Source organism: Sminthopsis crassicaudata, chromosome 1 (assembly GCF_048593235.1).
Source record: "Sminthopsis crassicaudata isolate SCR6 chromosome 1, ASM4859323v1, whole genome shotgun sequence".
NCBI lineage: Eukaryota > Metazoa > Chordata > Mammalia > Dasyuromorphia > Dasyuridae > Sminthopsis > Sminthopsis crassicaudata.
Window position 1 is genome coordinate 667,812,695 of NC_133617.1, and position 22,773 is coordinate 667,835,467.

The 22,773-nt window shown below is 36.2% G+C and overlaps 1 protein-coding gene across 7 annotated transcripts in view; it reads right to left on the bottom strand.

Annotated features, from left to right (window-relative positions):
* NKTR (natural killer cell triggering receptor) overlaps positions 1-20,200 on the bottom strand; it is a 58,608-nt gene extending 38,408 nt beyond the window's left edge. For 4 of the 7 annotated variants that reach the window (XM_074283186.1, XM_074283185.1, XM_074283184.1 and 1 more), the window contains exons 1-6: positions 19,996-20,200; positions 19,654-19,743; positions 8,283-8,357; positions 6,770-6,877; positions 5,892-5,936; positions 3,981-4,068 (exon numbers count right to left, since the gene is read on the bottom strand). In XM_074283186.1, coding sequence (XP_074139287.1) covers positions 3,981-4,068; positions 5,892-5,936; positions 6,770-6,877; positions 8,283-8,357; positions 19,654-19,711 — 374 coding nt within the window. In that variant the 5' untranslated portion in view covers positions 19,712-19,743; positions 19,996-20,200. Of the gene's footprint in view, positions 1-3,980; positions 4,069-5,562; positions 5,599-5,891; positions 5,937-6,769; positions 6,878-8,282; positions 8,358-19,653; positions 19,744-19,995 lie in introns of those variants that run through there. The other 3 variants (XM_074283188.1, XM_074283187.1, XM_074283189.1) reach the window with 3 other exon arrangements.
* Between the last annotated feature and the right edge of the window lie 2,573 nt (positions 20,201-22,773).

Below are 22,773 nucleotides of genomic sequence, written 5' to 3' on the forward strand. Positions count from 1 at the left end.
TACTCCAATGTAAAAAAGTATACCCACAAGGCACTACCTTGCAAGAACTTCTAAAGATCCCATTAAAAGACTTACAAAACAGATCCAGTCATTTAAAAGATATATTTCAACTAAGAGGGAACCCACAGCTCCTAAGGCTCCAATTGCTTTAGCTGTTGGGAAGTTTTTCCTTCTGCTCAAATGGAATTTGCCCCTCTGAAACTTCTGTCCACAGCTTGTAATTTTGTTCCTGGGGCAAAACAAGAATAATCACTCTTACCTATGATAGTTCTTCAAACCTTTTAACCCAACCATCAAAATCTCCTCTGACATCTCTAGTAACTTCAACAAATCCTAATGAGACTAATCTCAAAAGCCCTACCCCATCCTGGTGGTCTCCTTGGACACTTTCTATTTTACCAACCCAACTTCCTATAATGTAGTTCCCAAAATGAACATACATTTTTAAGACCCCAATGAGGTCTGACCAAGGCAGAATCCAGTAAAACGATCACAGCTTCCTCCCCAATTCTAAGCACTAAGATTGCTTCAGTTTTTCTCCCTAGCATTATCACACTGCTGGCAAAACTGACTCTAAGGTACACTTTCATCTCTAGGCTGCAATCCTGACTCCCCCAGACTTTGTCTACAATGCCCTCCTCATTCTTCAAACTCACTGTAGCCTTGGACTCTGCACACTTTAAATACCATTCCTCCTCTTACTTCTTCCTCTAGCTGCCTAATCCCTTCCCAGAATATCCATTTTTTAAGGTTAATATGCAGGCCATCTATATCATGCTTCTATGATGGGTACTTTCATCTCTACTCTGCCCTACTTTCTTATATGTTGTCTTCCCCCACTAGAATGCATTCTTGAGTGTAGAGACTTACTACTTTTATTAGCAAATTCCAGTGCTTACTGCAGTGCTTGGTACATAATAAACATTTAAATAAATCTTATTGCCCTACTGACACTAAAACTCCTCAATCATTTTTCAGAAGTAGTTCTGGTTAGCTATGATTCCCCAGTCTGAAATTTTTTATTTTAATCCCAATTCAATTACATCTTACTAGATTTGGTGAGAAAATAGTTAGCATCCCTTTCCCCTTTCAGCTTCTAGAATCTGTGGAACAAAGTTATGACTAAGAAAGAATAAGGTAGAGTAGAATGAAGTGAAGGAATTTAAGAAAGTACATGAAACAATAACATGCCAGTTACAGTAACTGTACCAGAATGGTTTTAAAAGCCCTCTGGAAATCTCCATCATTTCAAATTTATTAACTATATAGCATGTCTATGTTTCCTAAAAATAGTATAGTATTCTTTTTCTAAAAACTGGCCAACTCCAAACTTTTCACTAGATTTGGGATTTAAGAGAGTAACCACAGATTAGAAATATTCAATGTACACTCTTCCTTTTATTGATACTATTCTCCACTTATACCTACTCAATTCAGATTTTTCACTAACAGAACATTTTTCAGGGTTAAAGGAAAATATCTTACTTTAGGAATTGTGAACACTGCTTTTATTGTATCTTTTACAACCAAAGGGAATAGTTTCAGTTTATATGAAAGTAGCAAACAGATTTCAGTTAAGAATACTGTAAGCAAAATTGCTATGCAATTTGGTTCAATGACTTTGTACTTTTATACTTCCTTTCACTCTAGGCATCTTTTCAAAACAAAAACAATAAATCTAAAATAGAAAAGTTATTTTTTTTACCTCAACCTTATAATTTTTGATTTAGATAATTATAGTGCCACTTGTATGGTTAACTATTCACTATTCATACATATACATTCATACACCTATACTTTAGTGTCCACAAACACATATCTTGAGTTGCTCTACTAACTATGTCAATATAGAGATCTATCCCTACACACACACACACACACACACACACACACACACACACACACACACACACACACACACACTCTCTCTCTCTCACTCTTCTAGAAATGTCTATATATTAAATAGCTTTGAAATTGCTTTGGTTATTGGTTTGGATATTAAACAAGATATCAAATAAAAAGTCAGGCTGTCTGAGCTTTAAAATTTCTTCTTAATCCTAATTTGTTGAGATATGAGGCTTATAAGCTTATGTGTGAATATGTCCTGAATTTGTAGATTTATACACATAAAGACCTGATTTTTATTTATGGTTCATACTCAACAGCATTCCAAAGGAAATTAAGCTAGATAAACAAATGCAGTTACTTTTCTATCTAAATATTCTTTAAAAGAACATAAACATTAGGTATATTATAATCAAAAAGTATGACTTTTTAAAAGAGGGGAATCTTTTACTAGTTTACCGATTTTATGTTGGAATTAATAAATTTAAAATCTGAGTTTTTAAAAACAACCTAATCTAAGTATGAAGATAAGTGACTGCTATTTTAAAATCCAAGTTTAAAATTTACTAATATGTGAAAAAGGAAATCTAAAAGAAACTTTAGAGCCCTCAGATGGTAGCTTCTTGACTGATGAATCATTAGTTTGTCATGTTCAGAGTTCAGATAAGCTTAAAAATGGAAATCTTGACCCCATTCAAAAGCAAAGTTGTTACATTAAATTGATTTCAAACAACAAGGATTAGTTTTCCATCTAAATCCTTTTTGATTAACTTACTTTGGAACTCAAGAAAAGTCAAAAAGAAATCATTTGGTATTTCCCATATATAAAGCATAAGCCAATTATGTACCTTTCTAAACTAATCTCCCAACTTCTAGCACAAAGCTAAAATGATTTCCACTTTGTGTTTCCCTAGCTTTCCATTTTTTACATTATTTAGGTATAGACCTAAAAATGTCTCTTATCTGAACTTTTTTTAGATCATGTGGGAAATCTTTTTTTCAGGCAAAAGTAAAATGTAAGATTTTTAATGAACAATTTATCCTTTATGACAGGGAAGCGCCATTCATTCTCATCCACTAAAAAAAGATGGCAAAGAAAACTTTTTTGTCTAAGCCATTGGGAATACATTTTTCCAGTCCATGTATGCCCCAACAGTAAGGTTTACTACCAATAAAATGCACCAAACCTTTTGTTATGTGATTCTCTCTTATATTTATTCTATATAAGTGACCAGAATAAGTTTGGATACTTTTTTTTTTTTTTTTTTTAGCAAAAATAAAACAGAAAATATTGTAAGACAACCAAACAACTAAAATGAATGCTGCAGGACCTTCATTAAGAAAAGAGTTAATTCTTTTTTGTGTATAAAAGCTTTTGTTAGGTTTGGTTTTTGATCTAGTGATTTGAAGTTTCTTGAATACTATAATGTGAGTGGATAGTTATAAACTGGGGCAATCATTAAAAAAGAAACAGCAGCTGTAGTGGACCAAGTCAAATAATTATGCAAATGTAACACACTGAATTTGAATACTTATGAAATGTTTTTTATTTGGCAATCAGTTATATTTTATGCAAGAAACGGAAAATAATGGCACCTCTGAGACTGACTCAAAGAGCTTCAACAAAACAACAACAACAAAAAATATCACATTTCAAAATAAAAATACACAATAATTTACTCAAACTTACTGCATGCTTTGCCTCATGGCACATTTGGTCCTCTTCCATGAGCAATTTCAAAATACTGGGCAATAAATAAAAGTAGCATACACTTATGTGTATTTTAATTTGGTGGCTGTAAACTGAGCCCCGCAATTTACTTAGACATTAGAGTACCTAAAAGTCAAAGCCAATTTCTTTTATAAAATGACTTAAAATGCTTTGAAGAAATAATAAGCTTCCAGTTATATCTCTATAAATTCCATTCTTCAAATCCAGGACAAATGCTGAATGCTGAGACCACTCCAGCTAGATAATATAATTACTATAACATTCAAAATGGGTAGGCAAGCAAGTGATTTCATAAAAACTAAACTGATAAAACTCTAACAATATTGGTTTAGCAATACCATCTTTCTCATGAACAGCGCTTCTCTGTTTTAGAAAAGCTCAACTCTGAAATATGCCTACTCACATGAAAAACTGGGAACCATTGGTATGTTTCCCTCGATTTGCCATTGACAAAAGGAACGCTCTGTCATGTTTGAGAACAAAGTTTTCATCTGTTTGAAGAAAGAACAGGTTAGTCAGTCTCTAGTTATAAGTCAACTTTAAAATGTCATTTTCATAGTAATATATGGAAAGTTAAGGATGAAATTCTTCTTCTGGTCAGTATTGATACTCGAATGAATACTTAAAAAAAGAAAATTAAGTCTAATGAAATAGCAAAGTTCAAACAAAAGATAGGCTCCCAAAATTTACTTATCAAAGCCTTGAGGGGGAAAAACCCTGCATTTTTAAAACTTAAAAGAAATGGCCTTAGAAATCTCTCTTTTTTTTTTTAAACTTAGAACCTGCTCACAAGAAAGATACCTATCTTCTATTATAGAAAGCCAATGAATAAAAGTTAAAGCTATTCCATTGCAAAGTTCTATTTTCCCCAACAATAGCACATATACTTAAATAGTAGAAAAATAATTGAAATAGCTGAAGTTGAAAAATATACCTATTTGCACATTTATTTATTCAACTTCCAAATATGAACTGTATTACAGACACGAATTCAAATTAATATCACAAAAGATAAAATGGCAGGGACATATCTAAATTATGAATAAAGATAAGGGTTCCCCTATACTCAACAGGACTACTAAAGTTATCAACAAAACCAGGGCAACAAAAGTGAAAAAATATATTTAAACGAAAAATAGAAATCAATTTTAAAAAAAACAAGCATTTGCCATGGAGAGCAATGAAATGAAACCTAAGGCTATTTTAAGAATCTATCTATAGCATTATAACTTCAGCCTGCCAGAGCCAAATAGAAACATATTAATAATAAATCAGCTACTATAAGCTTAAAGGACACTGAGAAAGAATATGGTGAAGAGCAGTAATTTAAATGTTCTAATAAAAGACAACTATCCTGCATACTTTTTCATGCCTCCTTAAAACATTTCTATAAGCATCCTTCTTTAAAACAAACATTTGGTCATAAAAATTCATTCATTCAAGAGAAACAGTGCTTTAAAAATAATTACCTTATGAACAGGCTTCTGAAAAGAGTAATAATCCAATTTTTCAAAAGAAATATACAAGGCTATTATCACACTGTAATTCTCATAATTTTGAGGCCTGAAACTAGACCCCCACTATTAATCTTTGCAAATCTCTTTTCCAGGACTTTTTTGGAAAGAGGCAAAATATAAATTTACTTTTTAAAAATTTTATGCTAATACTATATAATCATATCTTTTTAGTAACACAAAATAAAACATACAAACCTTTGGAAAGGAAGGGAATACCACGTTTTAAAACAAATTTGTTGCTTGTATTGAAAAGAAATCACTAGATTTTTTTTTCTGACATGTAATGGACAACCATGAAAAGAAAAGAAATCCAGACAAATGTAGGTATGAAATCATATACAGAATTCTCCACACCTTCAAGCAATCTAGAAATCCAGCCATCAACTGCCCCGGGCTGTCCATAAATTTATTAGGAAGGGTGCAAAGGAACAGAGTTTGAATTTGTGTTACTGAGCTTCGTTCTCTTACCTTTTCATTTTGCAAAAGACCACATTCTCTATAAACAAAAGAATATGTTGACAGTTTTAGGCAGGAAGATAGGAGTTTTCATGAATAAAGTTGCCTAACCTCCATGCTGAAAGTCATGTTTAACCAATAAAGTTAGCCTTAATTAATCTTGTCAATTAAAAGTTAAATATTACAGTAAGTTTACCCCAAAATTCATGCAGATAAAAGTATTTTCATGCAAAGTTAGTTTCATGCAAAAGATGAACTATTAAACTTTTCATTAAAAGTCTAGGAATCAAACTTGCTTTATCCCAGAATTGAAACAAAAACCAAAAAATACTAGGCCTTACCTTTAAAATAGCCACCATAAATTGATTCTCCTCCTTTTCCATTACCTGTAAAATAAGGATTTTATTAAGCAATCCTAAAAACTTAAAAGTTAATTTTAATATTTTCAAGGAATTACTCTTTATGTTGCTGGAAGGCACTTCCAAAAATATCTATAACATTATGAAAACCACACTACTCCAAAACCTTTCAAAAATTCAGAACTTAACTCCACAAGACTATTTAACCCTAATGTCCAAGGAGATGCTAACTCCTACCCTAACAAATACCATTTCAACAAAAGCCCAGTTATTTCAAGAAGTAGTCAACACATCAAAATATCAAAAAGCTTAATACCTTAGTAATTCTGGAGTTCAAAAAACATCAGAGTCAAGATCTGAATCTGAATCCAAGTCTGCTACTCATTGCCTATTTGGCTCTGAACAGGGCACTTACCCTTCCTGGGTCTTAGGGTATTTATCTGTAAAATGAGGTGAATGGACTCAACAATGATCCCCATTTAGTGGTTCACAAACCCCCTAGAAGTTCATGAAACTGATTTGAGGAGTCTGGGGTACAAATTCTTTTATGAAACCTCAAGAAGTAAATAACTTCTTGTGATTAACAGGTTTGTGGAATAACAAAACTTGGGAATCTGCTCTAAGTATATGATACTGGGAAATAATGACAGTACTAAAAATCAATTTCATAAGAAAAAAAAGAGGAAAATATCTTTTTAAGATCTAAAAATCAGAAAAGGCATTTCACAAACATTTATTGACACTTATATAGCTAACCCTATTCTAAAAATTTAGTTAACTTGTATTAGGAAAATAAATGTTGATGAAAGATTCTCGAATCTAAACAGATGGAGTGTTATAAGCATAATGTTCAGCTTTACCTTCACTGAAGTCCCCACCCTGAATCATAAAGTTTTTAACCACACGATGGAATGTAGACCCTTTGTAACATAACTTCTTTCCAGTTGTTTTCCCAAGACCTTTTTCACCTGAAAAAAAAGGTTACTGCTACAAATATATACGTACACAAACAACACATGTGTGTACATATGTGTGAATATGAATATATAATTTTAAAGAATCAGTAATTTATTAAGGAGAGCTTTTTATGTTCCCAGAACTAAAGTGAGCAAAATAGAGAGGGCCAAACAAATTCTGGTCCCAGCTCTCAATTAGAAAGATAAAGAAAAGTACAAAGAGAAAAAAATAAAACTAAATATAATTAAATCTTAACTTAAATGGAAAGAATTATTAAGAAATATAAGCATTCAAAGAAAGAAATAATTGATATGAATTAAAAGAGAAAAGAAGGTTTGAATTGGTTCTTATAGGTAAAATATGAGGTTTGGAATGAGAAAACAGATTTGATTTCTAGTTTTGCCATTTCCTAGCTTGAGTAACTAGAGGCAATTCATCTAATATTTCTAAACCTCAGTTTCCTCATATATAAGATCTGTGAGGCACGATATTTTTGTATTCTCTCCCTTATTGTTGTTGTGAGGAAAGTTATTTTATAAATCTCAAAAGGGCTAGAGATAGATGATTATTATTGTTGAGGATGAGGTTATAACATGCACAAAGATAGGAAGGGGATACCTGTATAGTATGTTCAGGGGATAGTGAATGGGTGTTTCTGGCTGAAATAGAGGAATCCAGTTAGAGAATAGTGGGAAATGAGGATGGTTACATAAAATGGGGGCAAATCATAAAGAGCACTGAAAGATGTGCAAGAGTTTATACTTAAATTAGTAAGCAATAGTAAGCTAATGCAGATTCCCAAACAGGACAATGATATAATTCTTAAAAATTATATTTTAGGAAGATTATTTGGCCATATGCAGGATGAAATGGAAGGAGGAAATCAGAGAAAGAAAAGTCAGCCTGAGGATGAGATTAGGATTTACACTAGAAATATAATTGATTCAAGATGTTCATAAAGATAAATTAATACTATTGGGTTATGCTTTATATAAAAATCAATTAAGAGAAATATATTAGGACTTTTGTACATGTCATACATATAGACACAGTTGTCTCCCCATGATAATAAAGGGCAATAATTCAGTCTTCATTAACAATCCTAGACTTGAAAAAATTAAATTTTGTCACAGATTAGAACTAAATTTCTTAAAATAGAAGTGAATTCTATTCTCTGGTTCACACTTTAGAAAACTGCATTATTAGATTTTGCCACTTAAGAGGAATAGCAATCTTACAACTCTTACTTGTTATTCCCAAAATAATGGTTTCCCAATATTATCAGAGGAATCAAATATAATGATTTACAAATTTCATTTCAATCTACTTTTTCTGGAAAATATTCATTTTTGTCAATCAAGAGACAGCTGTAATAAAGGCAATTTTTCCCTACAAAAAACTTAATATTTCACTTACCTGAGCATAAGCAAAGGAAATTTTTACATGTCTTTGGACATATGTCTGAGAAGAGCTGAAACATAATACGACCAACTAAAAGAAAACACATGGAAAAATTGGCTGTTATCAAATAAATTCAAAATATTTTGAATATAATCAATGATACCTGTCTGTTATCATAAAAGGAAAGATTCAGATAACTAAAATCCACAAATAATTCAAAAATCTCATTTTAATTATGTTAATTCTTCCATCAATATGCCCGAAGCATTAAAAACAAAACAAAAACAAAAAAGGAATAATATATAATAATATACTGTCTGCTATAATAAAATACCAAACATGAGGACAGTGAAGAAAGCTATCTGAATCTAAATCCTCTACCTGCTCAATTTGTTATCTTTCTAGAACTGGAACTAGAAGGAAGTACTCTAATTACAGCCTGTCTGAAGGTATTCCATTATGTATCCTATCCCAGCACACCTTCACACTGGAGGGATAATCAGATGTAAGATACACACAAAGGTAGCCCAGAAGAAAGAAGCAGAAAAGTCAAAAGAGGCTTAGGTAAATATTATTATAGAATCCCATCAGCCAAAATATCCTGAGTCAACTTTCCCCATAAATGCCATGAGTGTTTGTAGGTGTCTACACCCCATGTTTAGGGATAATGTTTTGTAGCTTCCTATGGAAGCATACTAAAGGTTTTTGCTGAGTTGTGTCTAATGCCTTATTAATGAGCATATCAACTGATGCATGTGATCTACAGGATTATTTGTAAGGCAGCAAATTATATAAAGGATAGAGCACTGGGCTGGGATCAGAAAGATCTGAGTTCAAATCTAGACTCAAATACTATCTATATAACATTAGGTAAGTCACTTTTGTTTCCCCATCTAAAAAATGGGAATAATGACAATAGTAACTACCTCAAATGTTCAAATGAGATATTTGTAAAACACTTTGTAAAGTCTTAAAAGTGCTATAAAAAATGCTAGCTAGCTACTCCTTGACCAGCATATCTTAAGCATCTACAATGAGCCAAACATTATGCTAAGTCCTCAGGACACAAAAACCATAATGAAACATTCCCTATCCTAAAGAGGCTTATATTCTATAACAGGAACAAAATATACATAAAATAAATAATTGGAGGAGAGGGGCAAATAGAAGGAAACCAGGAAAAGTCTCATTTAAAAGTGGTATGGTGAGATGAACTTTGTAGGAAGTTGAAGATGATAAGAAAGGACATGGCAGGAAAGGTACATTCACTAAAGTACCCAGTAAGTTAACACTTTACAAAAGCATATTTGAATTCAGATCTTCTTGACTCCAAGCCTGTATTCTATCCATTCTGCTCAACTATTGACTTCTGGCCATTTTCAGGATTTCCTTTAATGTGTAAGTGATTTTTTTTTGTAAAACCTAAAATATCTCAAATTTCTGATCCTGAAAATTTCAAACTATCTTATAATTTTACTGTCCTTAACAAATTATTAGAAATCAAAGGGAGCCCTCTAGTGGTACTAAGACTGAAAAAAAATCAGTGATAAATATCTTTTCAAAAATTAATTTTTGCTTTTCACTTGCTACAATGATCTTGTCATAGCTAGCATTGACCATTTTCAAAATTGTCTCTATCCCAGTTTTTCTGCTGACCTCCAACTCACATCTCTACTGCCTTTCAGACATCTCATTTTTAGACATTTCAAATGTCCAGTTGACATGTTAAACTCAGTATGTCCTAAACAGAATTCATTATCCTTTCCTATAAATCTACTCTCCTTTCCTAATTACTGTAGAGGGAAACATTATTCTCCCAAGCCCTCAAGCTCTCCACCTAATATTCATCCTGATTCCTCACTCATTGTCTAGCTGACTCTCTCAATATTCCAGCTGCTGCCCAAGGTCAGCTGATCTTACAAATAGGGCCCTTCTTTTCTCCCTGACATTGCCACCATTCTGGTAAAGGTCCTTATCATCTTATGCCTACTAGATTATTGCAACCGACTCCTAGTGGGTCTGTCTGCCTTGAGTCTCTCTCTCCAATCCACCCTTCATTCAGACACCATAAAGTAATTTTCCTAAAATGCAGGTCCATTTATGTCATTATCCTCTCAATAAAGTCCAATAGTTCCCTTTTGCCTCCAGGATCAAATATAAAATACTATTTTGCATTCAAAGATCTTCTTTACCTAAACCCCCCCCCCTTCTACTTTTCCAGTGAACATGTGCTCTTTGATCCAGTGATATTGGTCTCTAAGCTATTCCACAAAGACACTTCATCTCTTGGCTCCAAGCATTTTCTCTACTGTTCCTCAGGCCTGGAACCTTCTTCCTTCCTCTGCTCTAACTACTGACCTCTTTGGCTTCCTTCAACTAAATTAAATATTAACTAAAATATTACCTTTTACAGGAAACCCTCTAAATGCTAGGGCTTTCCCTCTTTTAATTATTTCCTAATTATCTTGTAAATATATTTATTTACATCTGGTCTCCCCCATTAGATTGTAAGCTCCCTGAGGGCAGGCACTATCTTTAGTTTCTTTTTATATTTAGTATAGTGTCAAGTACATAGCAGGTGCTTAATAAATGTGTATTGATTTGACTTGAAAGAACAAGACTATCTTAAAGCATTATCTTAACACTTCATTTTCTCAAATCAGAAATTAATGGTTATTATACTCACAGAAAGCCCTCTTAAATTTATCAATATTGAAAGACAAAACTGTCTTCAATCTCTTGATTCCTACTGAAAGAATATAATAAAATAAAGGTTTTCTCTCTGCAACCCAAAGAGTAATGGCAGACGTTTTGACTCCAATACCCTAAAGGAATATATGCCACCATAATGAAGCAGATAGAACAACTATGAAAGAAACAAATTTTAAAATATACAAAACTTAAGAGGTACGGCAAAAACTTGAATTCATTCCAATATCAGTTCAAACTATTTCTCTGATTGTAATTTTATATATTTAAATTGACTGACGACAGAACATTACAATAAAGGAGAATAAAAACAAGATATTTAAAAAGAACTGGGTTGATTTAAAAAAAAATCAAGGTAAAATTATTTTATCATAATTATAAAATCATGAAAATAATATTATAAACTCCAAGCTACAAAGGATCTCAAAAGCCATCAAATCCAATGCTTTCAATTTATAGAAAAAGAAAATCAAGGTCACAGAGGTTAAGGTCTTCCTCCCCTATGCCTGCTCTCCAGTCATTGGACTATCAATAATTATACTTCAATAGAAGTAACAAAAGTTTACTTATGAGATTTTTAGTTTCAAAATAAATCGTCTGTTATAATAGTGCTGAAATCTGAGAGATAAAGACACCAAACTATAATGCGCAGAGCTGCTTATCAGCATGGTAAAGTACAAAGAGCACATCAGTCAGGAAAACTGAGTCTGATGCCTTTTGACTTACCCCAAGGAGGCCAAAGCTAGAAAAAAAGACTACATATATAAAAAATATTTTATGGCAGCACCTTCAATAGTTACAATCCAAGTGGAAACAAAGTAGGTATCCATTAAGTTAAGTAGAGAGACCCGTTCTTCAAAACCTTCACATCGAGTCATAGAGGAGTCTAATAATATTAAACAAAAGGCCCCTTAGAAAGGCACCTAGGTGGCCCAATAAATAGAACATCAGGCCTACAGTAAGGAAGACCTGAGTTCAAATCCAGTCTGAAGACTCCTATAAGTCATTTATAAGACCTGCCTTAGCACTCATTTCCCAATATGTAAGGTACAATAGCAGCACCTATTTCCTTATGGTTATTGTGTATATCAAAGGAGATAACTGCAAAGCACTTAATATGGTGCCTGCAATAAAGTGCTTTATGTTAGCTATAATAAAAATGATAAAAAGGCCTCGGAGGTTTTGTTTTTGTTTACGTTTTAATGGTTAGAAAAGCAAGGAAGAGGGAAAGATACACTAAAGGAAGGAAAGGGAAAGAAAGAGTAGAAGATATTACCTTATGTAATCTGATTAAATATAAGAAAACAAGCCTTTACAAAGCATCATGTGCCAAGAATTGTGCTGTTAAGGTTTGTGTTAAGACTATAAAAACAAGGAGGGGAGAGGTAGGGGGATGCTGGACACTTAGGGGAAGGGGTAACAAGAAAGAGTAGATTAAGCAAAAGAATTGTTTAAGTAAAATAAAATCTTGACCATGGAGTGTAGAACCCAAAATTCAAAGAAAAGTTTAAAGGAAAAAAACTTGTGACCCTCTGAACAAGAGAAAAAGAAGGGAGCAGAATGAATCAAACCCAGAACACTAGTGCTAAGTACATACCTCTCATCATTTTTCTTTATAAAGGAGTTGGAATCTCTGATCAACACAACTAATCATAATTTCAGAGGCCTCGAAGAGACAAGTTTTTTGGTGATAGCCATTTGAGAATTTGTTTTTATTCAACTATGCATATTTGTTGCAAGTATTTTGCTTCCTTTCCCCCCTTTAATTGGGAGGAGAGAAGATGGTATTTTGTCAATTGAAAAAAAAATTAATGTTAGCACTACTGTCTGTCTACCCAGGTTACTTATACCTTCGGAAGCTAATACTTAACGTGCAACAAGAAAATGGGATTTACACACATATATTGTATCTAGGTTATATTGTAACACATGTAAAATGTATGGGATTGCTTGTCATCAAGGGGAGGGAGTAGAGAGAGGGAGGGGATAATTTGGAAAAATGAATACAAGGGATAATGTTATTAAAAAATCAGTCATACATATATACTGTCAAAAAATTTTATAAATAAAATTTAAAAAAAGAAGAAGAAAAAAAATTAAGTTTAAAAAAAGAGGGTTAAGCTAAATGGTGTTAAAATGGGGAGAAAAAAAATCATTGTAAGTTTCTCTGATTAAGGTCTCATTTCTAAGATATGTATGGGAGGAGATTTAAATTTATAAAACTAAGAGCCATTCCCCAATAGATAAAAATCAAGAGATATGAACAGGCAGTTTCCCTAAGAAGAAATGAGGTTATTCACTAACCATATGAAAAAATATTCTAAATCATTAATAATTAAAGAAATACAAATTTTAAACACCCCTAAGGTTCTATCTCATATCCTCAGATTGGCAAAGATGATCAAAAAAGAAAATGACAAATACTGGATGGGCTGCAGGAAAATAGGTACATTAACACACTGTTAGTAGTGCCGTGAAATAAATGGTCAGTCATTTTGGAAAGCAATTTGGAACCATGTCCAAAAATTTACTAAATTGTGGCCTAGTTGTACCACTACTAAGCCTATATTTCAAAGAGTTAAAAGAATAAGGACAAAAATATTTAAAGCAGATTTTTTTGTAGTCACAAAGAATTGACAACTAAGGGAGAAAAAGATAAATTTAGATAAAAGACTGAACAAGAAAATACTCATTAATTAAAAATTTTTAACTTTTAAAATGAAGATATTGATGAGTGCCTGGCATACCCAGCCCAAACTATATGCATACATATGAAATCTACTAGCAGAACATAGCAGAAACTTTAAACCAAAGTAACAGTTACAACACAGAAGTAATTTTTTTACTTCTTTGGGCCTCAATTTATTCAACTGTAAAATGATAAGATTAGATTAGAGCTGAAAATGTCTTTATTAGTACCATTAACTTGAGGCATAAGCATGCACAAGAAGAATTTTAACAAATATTTATGATTAATTTTATTTATGAATAATAACTTAGTATATAAAGTAAAAGGATCTGGAGTGAAGAAAACTTGAGTTCAAATTCAGCCATATTCACTTATTAGTGATGTAACCCCGGGCAAGTAACTTATCCTATTTGCCTCAGTTTTCTCATCTGTAAAATGGGGATAATAGTGACAGTATCTACAAGGCTGATATGAGAATCAAATGAGATAACACCTGTAAAGCACTTAACACATGCCTTCCCTTTTCTTCCTTTCTCTTCCATGTCTTCCATGATCTCAAGAGCTTTAGCTTTTCCACTAAAACTTCAACAATGCCCTTTTTCTCATATTATAAAAAAGACAACTTAATTTACTATGGGTTTGCTTAAGAAGTGCTTTCACAGAAGTATTTTTCTTAATTCAAAAGAAATACTTTATATTGGATAGCTTCTTTACCCTTTCATATATTTCAGTATTTCAACATGATTCAATTAAATTTGTTAAGTACAGTATTTACAAGTACTCCTGTATTCAAAAATTAAGAATACAAAGACGAAATTTTATCTTCCCTCTAAAAAAAGGGATGACACAAGAGAGAATGGGAGAGCAGCAAAGGAGACAAATGCTCTAGATCTGTGCTCTGGAGCTATACCTTTCCCCACCACTGATTATGTGCCTCATTTTTTCATAAATTGCTGCAGTCAAAAGGTTCCTTACTCTTAATAAGCTGTATGTATCATGGCATATTAATTCACTTCTGTTCTTAGTGCTGTTGACTGTCTCACTTCCAGTTAATATATTCCACCAAAGGGAGGTATTATCAACTCTAGACACATAAAAATCCCCAGAGCCTGTATTTAGTTCAGTTCCATGAATGATAAGACTTTTAATAGATATTTATGAATAACTAATTTCTTAGATGGGTTTCAATTTTTCTTGGCACATGATTTACTAATTCTGTATTATCAGAATGCCACACAGACAAAAACACTCACTTCAATTTTATCCCCATTACTCAGGTCTGAATCAATGTTTCACTGATTCACATCTACTACTAAGTTTAGTCTTTGCAATCAAGTAATTTCTAGTCTAATGAATGAGATGACTGCATATAAATAATAAAAAGCACCAAAGTGCTAATATAATATAGTAGGATCATTGGAAGATAACAGGAGTTAACTATTCCAATTTTGTGGGGGTAGGAGTAGAAAAGGAAATTCTAAAGCCAAGAATACTCTCAGAAAGAAAACAAAGCAGAGCAAAACCTCTTCCTGATTTATTTAAAATTCAAAACTGGAGACAATCAGAATTGTCAGTCCAAGGATGTCATAACTACATTTTTCCAATACTTAAAAAACCTCTTCTGCTTGATTACTCTGCAATTTTTTACGGTAATGAAAAGGTCATAGGTGATATCTGTAAAGGAATTTTTCCTGTGGGACCAATCAATGTAGGAAGAAAAAAGTTTCTCTTTAACAGTTATTCCCAAAAGCGCCTTTATTAACATGAATACATTTGGTGATCTTTGGACCAAAGAAAAGGCAGCTTGCAGAAAATCTGATAAAGATAATATGGAAGTGGTATTTTCCAAATCCTGGTAATGAAGTCTATAATCATATTCCCTATATCAAAACTTTTAAGGAAAAAAAGGCAATTTTTCTTTGAAGAAAGTAGAACAATTAACCAGCTTTTCTCCCAAAATAAGCTTTTTTCAAATTCATAAGATGACCAAGTGTAGGTCCAGTAGAATATTTCATATGCCAGATTACAGGACCACAGATATAGAGACAAAAGGGATATGAAAAGCTACCAGTCCAACCTCTTCTTTCAGTTAATGTTGTTGGCTGATTTTGCCAAACTTTTATTTGTCTTTTTTAAATCTTTTTTTTTATAAAGTTTCCTGAAGGTAGAACATAGACTATATTTAAAACTCAATTTAACATACAAACAAAAAGCATTCAAAAGTCTCTAAGAATTTCAGATATCCAAAAAAAGTCCTGACCACTCACTTACACTACAAAAATTTATTTAAGCATCTACTATGAGCAAGGACTGAGCAATGGGCAATGTATGAGCAAATACAATGGGAAAAAACAAAACCAGCTCTGAGTTTGTTATATCCTACAAAATACAAAATTATTTCAAGGAGAGAATTCTATGGGGGGAGGAAAAGAAAGCAGTGAAGGTAGGGAATGGCATCTAATAAGCATCCTGAGACAAGATGGGTATGGCGAACAAGGCTGTCAGGAGATGACATGTTGAATGTGGGGAGCAATTCATTGTTTGGTGTGATTATTAGACAAAATGTATAAAAGTGAATAATGAGAACGAGAAAGTAGGTAGGAGCCAGAGGGTGAAGGGCTTTAAACAACAGGTACAACTTTTTACACCCATTGAAGGTGACCTAGTGAGACAGTCATTTCTACCCCTGGGATAAGTTATTTTGACAACTGTGACAACTGTGAAGGACTAGAATATTAAGGATGTACAGAGGTGAATTAAAGCTTGTTGCAATGGCCCAGGCAAGGGCTGAGAGCCTGACCCAAGGTAAGAACTATGTGATTACAGAGAAAAGGAAAGCTCCGAAAAATGTTATGGGGATAGAAGAAGATTTGACCAGCTGATCAGAAATGAGGCTCATGGTAAAGAAGGGAGAAGAGTTAAGTTTCTATGTTACATTCTAATATTCCTTGCTCTTCTACTTTAAAAAAAAAAAAAAAACTGGAGCAATGATTCCATCAACTGTTGTTAGCTTCCCTAAGTAGTAACTTCCTCTACAACATAAATCATAGATATGGAGCTAAAAGGGGCCATAGAAGTAATCTAGTCTAACTAGCTTATTTTACTGTGGCAGAGATAAGATTTGAACTCAGAGCCATTAACACCTAAGCAATTCAGTTTCAGAGACCAAGGTAGGTTTGAATTCTAATAACAAGCCAACTCTAAATTTTCTTGTAATTATTTTGTTGCTTTCACTTCCAAAAGAATTATTCATATTATATATAATTGCATATTTATTTTGTACATATTTTCTTATCTGGGAACATGAAGCATCTTCCTACTAGACCATATAATAAGCTCCTTGATGGCAATGACTTTGCTTTTGTGAACACCAGATGAACACCAAATATACAAAAAAATAGAACATATTTTTGTGAATAAACTCTATTCGAGAATAAGACACTTGATCCAGATAAAGTTCACATCATTCAACAAATATCTTTCTGAAAAGCTAAGTGGAAATTAAATAAATGCCAATGACACATTTTAATGTAATCACTTTAAATGTATAATATTAATATGTGCAAATAAGTACAAAAAATTTTTATTCAGGATGTTTTGTGTAATAGTAAGCACACCCTTCTCCATATGAATCCTGTTCCCTTTAATAAAATGTGCCTGGACTATTATTGTTTTATAGTAAATATTTCAAGGGCTCTTGATTTTACTAGCATGGCCTTTTACCACAAGCCAAAAATAAATAAATATATCTATATATCAGCCCCTTTCTGCCTTGGACAGTCCTTTCCACTATTATTGAAATAATTTATCATCTGAAGGCTAAGTCCCCAGTGATGGGCCTTTGGGATTAAAGTTAGACTGGTTCTAGAAAAGATACACACAAAGAATAAGGAAAGCCTTTCCACCCCAGTAGGAACTGCCAGAGTTTGTGCTCCAATAGTATAACCTTTAAAAACTCTGGGTTACCTCTACATTACGTAAGGTTTATGAAAGAAAAAACTATATTATCAACAAGTAACAACAAGTGATCCCACAGTGGATCAAATAGAGTTTGGTTAGAACAATTAAGTACCACATTACTTCCAAGATAAGCACTTAATAAATATTTACTGAACCACTACGTCATAGCAACACCATGCATCGCTATCTGAAGACATGATATAATCAAAATCATGAACACAGTAATAATAATATAATAACAATAGCAACTAGCATTTATATGGCTTAAAAGTTAGCAAAACACTCTACAAACATTATCTCATTTGTCCTCACAACAACATTGCTATTTTTAGGTGCGATTATTATTTCTAGTTTACAAAAAGAAAAACTGCAGTGAACTTTATTTGCATTTTCAAGGAACAGGGTTTTACAGTTTACTTAAAACTTAATATGCAGAAAATCTTCCACCTGATCTAAAGGTCAGACTCTGACAACTTCCAATAGGTGCTAAAGGGAGATGAAACAAACTACCTAATGCAGTAATTACAAGGACTATGATAAGCTTTTGGTTGATGTCACTTAACAGAGCCACTGATGGATTTTTTTTTTCTAGATAGCACACAATCCTGCAAAAACAGCTTGGAAAGGAACATGTTCTAAAAATATTTACACATTAAAGTAAGTATTTTGCCTTTGGCAATCCGAACTATTTGGTAGCATGACTTATTTAAAATATGTTGCATTATGATACAAATTACCGGGATTATCGTGCAAAAAACTGTTAAAACAGACTAATTTTATGCACAAATTTAGTAAATTCATTTTCACAGCTTTATTAAGAAGTAGCAGAAATTCTGGCTCTGGACTCTCGAAAATGCAGTCTGACCTGCTGATTCAGTGCTTCAGCGAGGTAACATCGGAAACATTCGTTCCCGTGTAAAACCAGACTGGCAGAAATGTGAGACCGTAACTCCCTGGCACTGGGAAGGGGGTCGATCAGCTGCGCGATTTTCTAAGTTAGAGGGGAAAGAGCATTTGGAGAGCGAGATAACTTCTAGAAGGGGAGGGATCAAACCCCGCGGGGCCACCAAAGATGCTAAACTGAACAAGTAGGCAGATCAGAAGCAGCCAGTCCGGCAAGAGGGCAGGGAGCACTGAGCCTGGGGTAGGATGCCCTGGAAGTCCCACTGGGCGGCCGCAGCCTGTTCTCAGCACAAAAGTGCTGCGCTCTCTCAGGTGGGTAGCACCCTAATTCTAGACCCATAGACAACACAGACAAGTGAGCGAGGGAGCCTAGAAGGATTTGGTCACAATAGGGCACCTCACTTATTTATGGTGAGACTTCCATAGCAGTCTGCCTATAAAAAGCTTTTCATCAGAGTAACTAATCAACCACTGACCACTCCTGCACCTCACACCTCCTCGGTGGAAAGCTTTAATAAATGTTTACAGAACTACAACTTCAGCTCCCGAGGCACAGGGAGCCCGGGACAGTAAAGTCAGGTTCCAGTCGCCGAAAATCCCAGGGCCCGCTCGCCCATCCCCAGCGCTTTCCCAGCTCCCACTCCGACACTTTAACTGACACTTGGTGCAGTTAGTTGTGCGGTAGCAGTTCTAGGGCGGACAGTTTAATGGAGCCCTGCCTGTTAACCGAGGAGAACTTGAAATACGGACGGTCACTCATTCGGGATTAAAGCCGGAAAGGACGCGGGCTCGCACTGACCCACAACTCTCAGGTCCGGCCTCCAACCTCAGCTCGGACCCAGTGGCCCTGCGCACGTCACTGCCCTCTCCTCAGCTGTCAAACCGCGAGCGCTCGGCCCGCACCTCCTCCCCCTCCGAGGGGCGACTTCGTAAACAGCCCGAAAGAGCCGCGGGGAGCAGGGGCACCGGGCGCCGCCCCATTTCCGAGGCCCAGGGGTGAGGGGCGAACAAAGAGGGGCTCGGGCAGCATCTCTTCTACGGAGACGCGGAGAAGGGAGGAAGGGGGCGTGTGCAGAGCAGGTCCGGACCCCGCGGGCCACCCCCCCTCCTTCCCAGCTCGCTCACCCGGCTCACGGTTGATCTCGATGTCAAAGTGGCACTGCGGCCGGTCCTGCGCTCCCATCGCGACAGAAGCGGCGACAGCGACAGCTGGCCCTGGGACAGGAGAGGAAGGAGGAGGCCGGTTAGAAGGCGGTGGGGCCCGGGCACCGGCTGGGGAAGGGGAGGGGGAGGAGGGCGGGGCTCCCGGGAACGCGCGCGAGGCCGGGGGTGGGGGGGGTGGGGAGGGGGGTCGGTCTCCGAGCTCCGTCGATCGCGACCGGCCAGGCCGCGGTCCCGACCGGAGCCCAGCGCCCCCCTGTCCGCAGGAATTGGGATGGACCCAGGGCAAGAAGGGACGGTCCTCACCTGGCGGCTCTTCAAGTGGCGGAAAAGAAAGAGCGGCCTCCGAGTCCGCAGCCCGACACCATTAACCTACCGGCGCTTCCCCCTCCTCCCACTCAGGTCCTGCCTCCCTCTTCAGCAGCCCCCTCCCCTTCAGCTCCTTCCGCCCCCCTCCCCGTCACTCCCCCCTCCCCTGCCTTTTGGCGTCACCAAACAACGCGAGATCCCTACTAAAGCCCGCGAGAGCGAGGGAGGAATAACGGAAGAACGAGAAGAGCGCGGGGGGAGGGGAAAGAAGGAGAAGGGGGCGGGGAAAGGGCCTGCTTCGGAGCTGGCCTAAAGATCTTGAGCTCTATGAGGGAGGGAAAAGGAAAGTCGGTGATGGAAGCAAAGCGTTCTGCGCACGCTCCCGTCCTCGCTTCCCTTTCGCTTCTCCCACCTCTGGCTCTCGGACCCCACCCCCTTTTTCTGCCGCTTTTCTAGGAGATACACGGTCGGGGGAGGAGTCTGCGCAGAAAAGCACTTCCCCCCCAAAGTTTTTAATTCGGTGATAGTATTTTACCGGAATTCCGTCTCACTTCCCAGTCCACAGTAGGTGCTTAATGTCGAGTCCGCCAAGGGGATTGGGCTAGACGCTCTCTGAAGTCGATCGCTTCTTGTTATGTGAATCAGAGCCTTACCGCCCCGAAGAGCGCTAGGGACGCTCGGAGGAGCGGGAGTAAAATCCAGTCTTGCACGCTCCAGCCAGAGGGCCTAGCGCTGGCACCCGTGAGTTCTGTGTCAGACAGCCAGCGTCCGCGCCATCAGTCAATAACTTAAGCACCTACTATGTGCCAGGCACTTCACTAAACACTGGGGCTGCAAACAGGCAAAATGCAGCCCCCGGCCTCCAGAAGCTCGGACTGGTGAGAAACCAGATGCAGACGAATACAAAGCAGCCGTGTGCCGGAGAGTAGGAAGTAATTAAGAGGGAAAGCACTGAAATTAACAATTGTTAATTAAAAAAGAAAAAGGAAGACTTCCTTGTGGAAGTTGGGATTTTAGTGGGGAGGTCAGAGAGCCACGGAGAATGCGGAGGGGAGTGTCCTGTTTGGACAGTCCCCTACAAGCGGGTCCTGGATCAAACGGGAGGGGGGAGGGGACTGGGAAGGTAGGAAGGGGCTGCATTTTGAAAGGCATGTGGTGGGGAGGCAATAGGGAGTCACTGGGGTTTATAGAGAAGGGCAGTAACGTGATCCGACTTGCGGTTTAAAAACATCACTTCAGTGTCTAAACAGAAAAAGAATCGGAGGGGAGAGTTCCCGAGGCAGACGCGGCCCTGAGGGGCTTATTGTCAGCAATCCGGGTGGGAAGGGGTAAGAGCCCGCCGCGGAAGGCTGACATTCCTTCCACAGGGTCTGTCTCAAGTACAGAAAAGCGCCCCTTTTCGTTCAAGTGCTGTGTCAGCTATTTTTGGTATTACTCTGTGGCCGCGGCTACATGAATTCCACTGCTAGCATTTACTGCAGGAGTGTACAATATAATGGTCACTGAGAGCAGAAAATGAAGACTATTCTAAAAAGCCCAAGTAAACTCTGCACTTAGTTAGATAACACTAAGATTTAGAGCTGTAAATGACAAAGATGCGGCCACTTTATTTCAGTTCTACTTATTTCAGTTTTAAAAAGCCAGAGACGACCTTCAAAATCCCTTCGTGTAAGCTCTTCCCTGTACAGATCATATCATTACAGATCATGATCGTTGCAACTGACTCTAGAGATTATCTTTATTTTACAGTCATTTTACAAATGGCTGAGCCCACAAAAGGACAGCGGCTGCTCAAAGCCACATGTGTATTATTTATCCAAACCCAGGTCCTCTAAATGCAAATAGAAAGCGCTTCTGTATCATCCCTGACTCTTTGTACTGTAGTTCTCCAAAAGTGGAAGAAAAAAAAAAGGATTCTTTTTGTCTCGATGTAATTAGTTTAATTTTAAAAGAGAAATTAAAATGGTATCTCAGAATTTGCAAATTGTGCAGCTAGACCTTCAAACCAACAACTATGCATAGGAAAGAGAAGTGTCTATTTAAAAAAAGTTTGCTAACATTTCAGATAGTACTTTATAAAAAGATGAAATGCCCATGCTTGTTAAAAGTAATAATTTGTCAACAAAATTGTTGCATAGAGAAGAAGCCACACTTGACAGTTTTGTGCAATTAAAAATGAATTCTAAAGTCCCCATAGCTACAGCATTATGATATTCCTAAAATAATGCAGCAGGAAACCAAGCTAAGAAGAAAATAATTCTGTCTTACAAAGATTTAGCAAAGAACTCTTGAAGAGTTTACTTTTATCTCCAATTTTTCTTTGTTCAGACATTCCATCTACTTCTTTATTCTTGGGAGTAGTTCTTGAAGCCTTTGCTTTACTTTTCAGTCAATTCTAATCCCACATGCCACATATCCCCTAAAAGGCACAACAGCCTACTACAATCTTTCCATATTTAGTCAGAGATGTCGTAGAAAGGAGAGCCTAATTGGGAGGGGACTGACATCAGAATCAGGGTTTAGGTCCTTCTGCTGATACAAACTAGTTGTGTGACTGTAGGCTAGTCCTTTAACCTCTCAGTGCCCTATGCACTCTCTACCTGGTCAGCAAACTATGACCAGGCAAATGTCCAAATTCTCATTTTTGTGCAGGTACCGTTAAGATATATATATATCACATGCTTCTTCTTTGTCTTTCCTTCTCAAAGAGAACCAATGACATCACAAGAAGGCCTTCTTGATGTGGGAATGAATTGCATTTAAGGAAGGCCAGCT